Below are 8,917 nucleotides of genomic sequence, written 5' to 3'. Positions count from 1 at the left end.
ATATAATAATATCTAACATTGTGTTGAGTATTACAATATAGTAATAACTAACAGTGTTGCTATTACAATATAGTAATAACTAACAGTGTTGCTATTACAATATAGTAATAACTAACAGTGTTGCTATTACAATATAGTAATAACTAACAGTGTTGAGTATTACAGTATAGTAATAAAAATGTTGAGTATTACAGTAAAGTAATACCTAACAGTGTTGAGTATTACAGTATAGTAATAACTAACAGTGTTGAGTATTACAGTATAGTAATAAAAATGTTGAGTATTACAGTAAAGTAATAACTAACAGTGTTGAGTATTACAGTATAGTAATACCTAACAGTGTTGAGTATTACAGTAAAGTAATAACTAACAGTGTTGAGTATTACAGTAGTAATAAAAATGTTGAGTATTACAATATAGTAATAACTAACAGTGTTGAGTATTACAATATAGTAATAACTAACAGTGTTGAGTATTACAGTATAGTAATAACTAACAGTGTGCATACTGTTGAGTATTACAATATTATAATAATGCGGTCAGTCGGTGGGGCGGTTAGTTCCATATTTTAGTCCAGTCTTCAGAACCAGAAGCTTCAGGATAAACCTGTTGGTCCAAACAAGTCTGGCTGTAAATCAGAACAGTTAGGTTTTCATCTGTAAAAACTGAGTAAAAACTAAAACCATCAGTTTGGTTCTCTCAGATCTGTTCCGGTCTGCAGCTGAAGCCGGGCCCCACGACATTCTGAAACTCTACAACCCCAAAGGGAACATCATCAACATCTGCCCAAGTCTGGAGCCCAACGAGCCCGGCTCCTGCTACAAGCTGGAGGTGGTGGCTGCCGACTGCAACGCCGAGCCTTTAGGTATCCTTCAGCTGGACCCACAGGGACTCTGACTGACCCGGGTCATTAAGAACCTGCTGACGGTCTTCGTGTCATTTCAGGGGCAGAACTCGCTGGTGCCTTGGGATTTGATCTGTCCTCCATGGAGAAAAGGTCCCCTTAAAGTCCAACAGCTGCTGACCCAGAAGGACCCAAAGATCCTTAAGGTCTAATCTAAGGTGTGTTTCAGGCTGCAGAGTCTGGAGAAGAAGATCCTGATGGAGGCCTCAGAGACACCTGAGGTCGTGTACGAGATGAAGAAACAGGTGGACTCGTTCCGAGAAAAACTGGAGGTAAAACACATCAGCTGAGGCTTCAGGATGCTACAAACACCTCAGGAGAAGAAGAAGAAATGATCCGAGAGCTGCTGAAACTAGCTGAAGAAACTGATACTGAGCTAAAACATAAAACAACCTGAACACTAAAAGTAGTAAACGTCAACTAAAATCTAAAAGTAGCAAAAGTCTAGATCAAAGCTAATAGCAGCAAAAGGCTAGTTAAATATCAAACATTGCAAAAGGCTAACTAAATGCTGAAAGTAACGCTAGCTCAAAGCTAAATAAAAGCTAGCTCAAAGCTAAAAGTTGCAAAAGAATATCAAGACACTAATCATTGCAAAAGGTTAACTAAATGCTAAAAATAGCAAAAGGCTAATTCAAGGCTAAAGTAACAATAGGCTACCTAAAAGCTAGAATGGCAAAAAGGCTAAAAGCTTCGACCACTAAGTGCTAAAGATGTTTTTGATACAACTGAAGAGATCTTTGTTGTTTTATTCAGAATGGTTTGTTCTGTGTTGCTTATTAAAGCTTCATGAATCAGTTGATTTGAATAAAACCCAACCCACTTTCAGAGCGTCGAACATCTCAGCTGGTTGGGGTTCTTCAAGGACCTTTCAGAGGGGACCCACAAACCTTCACCGTTCTACCACAAAAGAACTCTTCATAAAACCAGGAAGGAGTGTGAACACGTGCGGGAGAAGGTCCTGCAGATGAGGTGAGTCYGTCAGAAAGCAGTCAGGGAACAGATCTGGCTCATGAAGGTTCTGATTTGTTCCTCTTCAGCTCTCTGGAGGTCTCGGAGGAAGTGAGGCAGTACCTGAAGACCCCGACTTTTGATAACTGGTGAGTTCTGGTGTGAGCGTTAACAAACACAGCAGCTTTTTCCTCAGAGAGGCAGCCAGTCAGCTGATGACGGCTGATTCTGAAGAGGACTGGACCTTTTGTTCTGATCCACACCTTCATCTGAATATGAATGGGTCTTCAGAGGCTGGCTCAGAATCAAAGCTTCATCAACAACAACAAACCCGTTTGAAGTGAGGTCTGGATCCATTCACTGAAGCTGCACCAACATCACAGCATCTTTAGAGYAAACCCTGAGTGGGAGGAGCAGAGTTCAGGACAAAATCACAACATCCAGGAGGTCAAATCAAGGATCAAAAACATCCAGGAGGTCAAATTCTCAAAAAAAAAAAAAGATAAAATGTTATTTTTATTTGTGTTTTGTGTTGTAATCAGATGGACAATTTAAAAAAAGTCTAACATGATCACACCATTTGACTTCTACTAGAGTTCATAAAAAGACCAAAATGAACAAAGACCGTCTGATTCCTGACTCCTGTAGACCTTCTGACTCCTGTAGACCGTTTGACTCCTGTAGACCGTTTGACTCCTGTAGACCGTTTGACTCCTGTGGACCTTAAGACTCCTGCAGACTTCAGACTCTTGTAGATCGTCTGACTCCTGTAGACCTTCTAAATCCTGTAGAAGTTTAGTTTTTGTTTGGATCTCGGATCTCGGTTCTGCAGGCAGTGGGAGGACGCAGAGATCATGGTTCTCCTGCAGGTCATGTACACGGACTTGGACTTCATTGCCACCTTCCACATTGAGCCTGAAGTTCTGCAGCAGTTTCTGTTCGAGGTCTACCGCAGATACAACAACATCCCTTTCCACAACTTCAAACACTGCTTCTGTGTGACTCAGATGGTGAGGACTGAGATCCAGGTCAGAACCAGTGGTCCATCTCTGGTTCTCATCATGTTTTGATGTCCTCTTTGAGCAGATGTATGGTCTGATCTGGTTGACCGACTTGAGGAGTAAAATGGACGCCATCGACCTGCTGATCATGCTGACCTCTGCAGTGTGCCATGACCTGGACCACATGGGGTACAACAACGCCTACCAGGTAACCGGACCTGAGACCCTTCAACTTCAGAGGACGTCTTTTTGATTGTTTGTGTTGTGCTGATAATTGTTTTTCAGATAAATGCACGAACTGAACTGGCTCTTCGCTACAATGACATCTCTCCTCTGGAAAACCATCACTGCGCCGTGGCTTTTGAGATTCTGGAACGGGTAAGAAGGAAAACGGATCTATTGGCTGTAAAACAGAATCATCTGATCTCTGTTTCTGTAGAAGGAGAGCAACATCTTCAGAAATCTGACCATGGACCAGTTCAAACGGATCAGGGAGGGAATCATCAAGTGAGACCAGCTGTATTATCACTATTTCCAGATTCTGATGGCGGCTTTTAGCTTTGGACACTGTTTTTGTCTCTGCAGGTGCATCCTGGCTACAGACATGACGAGACACAACAAGATTCTCAACAAGTTCAAGTCCATCCTGAGTGCTTTTGATTTCGGCAACAAGGAACACAAAGATCTGGTGAAACTAATACATCAGAACAGGAAAACCTTGTAGAAATAATATGTTGAATATAACCAAAAAGTTAGCTTAGCTAATTCATAATCCGGTAACTGAAAATATAGCTTTGCTAATTAATCCAAAACTGTAACACAGTAATATGAGGCGATGTGGTTAGGGGAGTCGTCCCGTAAGCGCCAGTTCAATCCCCCATTCCAGCTGTCTCAGTTGTTGTGTCCTTGGGCAAGACTTCACCCACCTTGCCTACTAATAGTGGTCAGAGGGTCCGGTGGCGCAGGTGCATGGTAGCCCCGACTCTGTTAGTGTACCCCAGGGCAGCTGTGGCTACAATGTAGCTTACTGCCATCAGTRTGTGAATGGGTGAATGTCTGTAAGTGTAAAGCGCCTTGCGGTACAGACGGACTTGATAAAGCACTATAGAAGTTCAGTCCATTTACCATTTAATAAAACTAGCAGAAGCTAATGGTAACAGCTAATTGCTATCCGCTAAGACAACTGTCACTCAGTCGGTGTCACACATCTTCGCCTCCATGGAGCTGAAGATTGGTAGGACTGACACAAACCTGTTGATGTTAACCTGTTAGCTGTTAGCAGACTTAAATGGCTAAACCTAACTAACTGAAAGCTAACTGGTCCGCTAATGGTTTACAAAGTTGTGAAAAATGTGCAAAAGCTAATCTGCTAAATAAAAATTATTTACGCTGTTAGCTGATTAGCGGAACCGTGCACATGCTTCAACTTCCGCTAACTGCTAACTAGCACTAGTATAAACAGACTATACCTGAGCTAGTTAGAGGACATAATGTTGTAAATACTTAGTTTAGTAGAAGCTAATTGGACTGCTAATGGTTTTCAAAGTTATTGAAAAGGCTAATCCGCTAAATTAGTAATGCTGTTAATAAGTGGATCCACACAACTAGAGATAGACTATACCTTGTGGTGTGCATGCTAACAGCTAACCAGCACCATAAGTAGCTAATCGGTCTGCTAACAGTTGTCAAAGTTGGTGAAAAAGCGAATTCATTAAAAAAACCTGTTAGCAGCTTTTAGCCACCTGAACTGAGAACATTGTTTCTGCAGCTGATGATGATCCTGATCAAAGTGAGTGACATCTCCAACGAGGCGCGGCCCATGGAGGTGGCCGAGCCCTGGCTGGACTGTCTGCTGCAGGAGTTCTTCAACCAGGTACCAAACTAGGATCTTCTGAAACCAGAACACGATTCAGTCAGAAGCTGCAGGAAATGATGTCACAGTTCAGTTTTCAGTCCAGTGTTTCTGTCCCAGAGTGACGTGGAGAAGCTTGAAGGTCTCCCGGTGTCCCCCTTCATGGACAGAGACAAGGTAACTAAACCGTCGTCTCAGATCGGCTTCATCAGGTTCGTCCTTCTGCCCCTCTTCATCGAGTTGGCCAACCTCTTCCCCTGCCTGGAGGTAAGAACCCCAACCCCCCTGAACCCCCCCATCAACAGCAGTTTGTTTTAAATTTAGCTGTTCTTCCTCCGTTCTGCAGCAGCACATCATCGACCCCGTGAGAAAAGCTCTGGACTACTACACTGAGATGGAGAAAGCTCTGGAGAAGGAGAAACAGAACTGACTGAGAACGTGTCCAAGAACAAGGAGGAGCAGAGTGAGGACAGGAAACACAACTAAACACAAATTTAATCATCTTATTTACAACATTTTATATCTTTTGATGGTTATTTACGTCTACTTGGACCTTGTGCTTTAGGATTTTTGTGACATTTTGTTTTTTCACCTTTAAAGATTTAGGATATAGCTCCAACTGCCTTCTAGTGGTCAGCTTGGAAATAGCAGCAATTTCAAGTTTTTCCTCTTTATTCATGATTTCTAATTATATAATTTATTGTTGACTAATATAAAATAAAATGTTTACAATGAATCTTGGTGTGATAAAACATTTTTATCTTTAAATGCTTTTGGCTCTTGGGGTTTTTATTTGGTGTCACTGGTTGAAAAAGATGGAGAAACCAATCAGAACACAGGAAGTGGCTGAAGTGGACTTTTAAACAGCTGATATTTGCTCCTTGTGGCTGAAACACCTGTATTTGATCCTGATAAAAGGTGCAGGACCACCGCTGGACAGCAGGTGGAGGTCTAAGGTTGGCCATGAAGGATCCATGTCTCCAAGATTCAGGAGAGTCCACTGAAAAACTGGAGGTTTTTCTGCCTTTAACACCAAATATTGAAGCTTTTATCCACTTTAAATAGAATTTTACTTACCAAAAAGGAAATCAGTGTTGGCTTCAAACCCATTTCAGTGATCGGACGTTCTGCAGCTCAAACTTTAGGATCTAATTTTAGTTTGTTATGATCAGAAGAAAAAACCGTGGAGTGAAAGAGGAGCAGKGTGAACTCTCTGACTCTGAAACAGCTGCAGCACCGGAGACAAAACCAGACAGAGGCCAACCCAAACTGAAGCTCAGAAACCAGTCAAGACTAAAAACACTCCTTTTCACTAATAACTGTAGAAGAAACTGAACCGTTTGATGTAATTTTAGCCTAAAGTCATGTAGCGTTGATTAATTAAAGTGTAAAGTGTAGTTTAGGATAGAAATAGTTAATCACCCTTTCTGTTTCTCTCCTAAATTCTCGCTACATTAAGAAGCAAAACGGATGAACAGTAAAATTTTGTTTCAATGTTTTTATATCAACAAACTTGATATTAAAAGTTTCTTGTTTTCGTGAATAAACTTTTGTTTTTACGGCCATAAAACATACAAAAAGAAAGACAGAGTGATGTCAGAAAAATGTTAAATTTTAATATTTACCGACAACCAAACAGAAAAACTTTAACTTCAAACTTGATTTATGACAACGGATTTAAAGAAATTCAGTGTAAAACTGTTAAAAAATGCTGTTTGTCACGTTTTTTAAAGGAAAACTTGAAAAAGAAGACCTTTGCTTTTCAAATATCTGAACTTATTTTCTTTCTTCTTTTTTTTTTTTGGCATTAAATCACATTTGGAAGTTATTTTCCCCAATTTAAAATAAATAAATAAATAAATAAATAAATAAATAAATAAATAAATAAATAAATCAGATTCATGACCCATAAAGTTTTTTTGTTATCTCCTAATTATAACTCATGATTGTAAGAAACTCATAAACACAACTTATAATTCAGCTTTGAATTAAAGCGGCACAAATGGACTTCCATATCTAAGATACCTAATTAATGGAGTTTAAAAAAAACACAAATCAAAGATTAAAATATAGTTCTTCTTTAAATTGATCTTTTTGTAAAAAATAACAAGTTGACTAAACGTTTCTCCTGTAAAAACACTAAAATTATYTATAAATTTAGACAAATCTGTTTCACTGAGGAACAGATCAGGTGATCAGTCCCTCTGAGAGGGGCGGGGCGTGTTTCAGCTCCTCAAACCTGATTGGACGGTCTGTGAAGACGCCTGTTRCCGAGCAGCCAATCGTTAGGACCGATGCGGTTGCGTCATCAGCGGGGAAGGTCCCGCCCCCCTCCTGCCGGAGCTCTGCTCGGTTTGAACCCGAGGCTCGAGCCCATCCGAACCGGTCAAAGATGGACCCGCTGGTCGCAGCCATCGATCAGGGCACGAGCTCTACGAGGTTCCTGGTGAGTGACGTCATCCATTCATCTTTTATCAGCTGTTAAAAACAAAGAGAAACATTTCACAGACAAACAGGATTTGTTGAACTTTAACAGTCTGAGCTGCATTTTTACAATATTTATCATCATTTTACACATTTAGACAGACACGGAACTGTGCATAAGTCTTAATCCAGACTCCTCAAATCCTCCAAAGTGGTTCTGGTTGGGTTCTCCAGACCAGTCCAGTAAGACACTGAAGCTTTTATTGTGAAGGAGTTATAGTGAAGTTATTGTTCTGTAATAAAGGAACCAATGAATGATATAAAAACTTTATGAACCTGTTTTAAACAACAACCTGTCCTTGAAGACGAGTTTGGAAAACTTTTCATAACTGTTTGTTTGAAAACAAAGTATAAAAAAAGAGATTCTGCTGATGTAGAAACAATTTTAAAGGTTGTGGTCAATAATTATCAAGCTTTCCTAACGACCTTTGACCTTCAGTCGGCTCCGGACGGTTTTACCTCCGTGGCTGCTTCAGGTTTTAGTCCTGATCATTAATCTGCTGCTTTATTTGATTTTCAGACATTAACTGAAGAAGAAACATGAAGAAATCTGAACGTGATTTCCCATCATGCTCAGTGTGACATCATGAGACTTTTATTTTGAAATCTGGGTTTTACAGGATTTCCAAACAGAAAACTGTTTCAAACAGCTGATTTAAGAGTTGTGTTCATCAGTGTTCACAAACACAGACGTGTTTGTGTTCATGGACTGCTGAGTAACCTGATGAATAATCTGATGAATAATCTGATGAATAATCTGATGAATAATCTGATGAATAATCTGATGAATTGTTGGTCTGTAACTTCATCCTCTTAGTTCATTAAAAGCAGCTGACTCCCAGATTATAATCTGTTCAGGCTCCTCTCCTTCAGCTGTCTGTGTGTCACACTGTTGTGTTGAAGTAATGTTACTGATTGTTAAACCTGTTTTCTGCAGGTTTTCAACACAAAAACAGCCGAAGTGATCGGTCACCATCAGGTGGAGATCAGCCAGAGGTTCCCGAAGGAAGGGTGAGTCCAAACGTCCCGTCGGCACCTGGACCACATTTACACACAGAACTCATCCAGGATCAGAGCTGAGAAACTGGTTCAAACAGAACTTTTCTTTGTTGTTTTAAATAAACCAAACCTCAGATCACTGCAGATTACTGTTTTAACACATTTTAAAAGTTTCCTGCATTATTTTATTATTCTTAAAAAATATTTTTCTTGTTTTAATTTACTTTGATTTAAGATTTTAGTTTCTTGTAAATCACCAAACAGTTTATTTGTTTTCATGAGAAAAATAAATCAAGTCAAACTCCAGCAGTCAGCAGTTTTTACAGTTATAAATCAGCTGCTTTGATGTTGGAACTTTACTGAGTCAAAGGTTGGTTTTTATTTCAGTCAGAAACAAAATCATTTACACTTTACTTTGTTTACACTTTACTTTGTTTACACTTTACTTTGTTTACAGTTAGTGTTTTCTGTTTGCAATTTACTTTGTTTACACTTTACTTTGTTTAGTTTACAGTTTACTTTTAGTTTACAGTTTACTTGTTTTCTGTTTACACTTTACTTTGTTTAGTTTACAGTTTACTTTTAGTTTACAGTTTACTTGTTTTCTGTTTACACTTTACTTTGTTTAGTTTACAGTTTACTTTTAGTTTACAGTTTACTTGTTTTCTGTTTACAATTTACTTTGTTTAGTTTACAGTTTACACTTTTAGTTTACAGTTTACTTGT

General features: G+C 39.4%; 2 protein-coding genes across 4 annotated transcripts in view; both read left to right on the top strand.

The window, feature by feature from the left end:
* Nucleotides 1–703: 703 nt before the first annotated feature.
* On the top strand, nt 704–5,410 carry LOC106531236 (high affinity cGMP-specific 3',5'-cyclic phosphodiesterase 9A; the record flags this gene model as incomplete). Its single annotated transcript, XM_014027032.1, is given in 13 exon segments — nt 704–865; nt 946–997; nt 1,074–1,176; nt 1,734–1,876; nt 1,945–2,004; nt 2,688–2,865; nt 2,942–3,064; nt 3,142–3,234; nt 3,296–3,363; nt 3,442–3,544; nt 4,625–4,729; nt 4,829–4,975; nt 5,055–5,410. Coding segments are annotated over 13 exon segments (1,421 nt in total), but the record flags the coding sequence as incomplete, so codon positions are not given.
* Nucleotides 5,411–6,946: 1,536 nt separating this feature from the next.
* Nucleotides 6,947–8,917, top strand: part of LOC106531235 (glycerol kinase) — a 14,132-nt gene continuing 12,161 nt past the window's right edge. For all 3 annotated transcript variants that reach the window (XM_014027031.1, XM_014027029.1, XM_014027030.1), the window contains exons 1-2: nt 6,947–7,154; nt 8,130–8,203. In XM_014027031.1, coding sequence (XP_013882485.1) covers nt 7,101–7,154; nt 8,130–8,203 — 128 coding nt within the window. In that variant the 5' untranslated portion in view covers nt 6,947–7,100. The remainder of the gene's footprint in view (nt 7,155–8,129; nt 8,204–8,917) is intronic.

Source organism: Austrofundulus limnaeus, unplaced genomic scaffold (genome assembly GCF_001266775.1).
Source record: "Austrofundulus limnaeus strain Quisiro unplaced genomic scaffold, Austrofundulus_limnaeus-1.0 Scaffold609, whole genome shotgun sequence".
NCBI lineage: Eukaryota > Metazoa > Chordata > Actinopteri > Cyprinodontiformes > Rivulidae > Austrofundulus > Austrofundulus limnaeus.
Note: the sequence above shows the minus strand (reverse complement) of the source record. Positions and strands in the feature narration are given on the sequence as shown.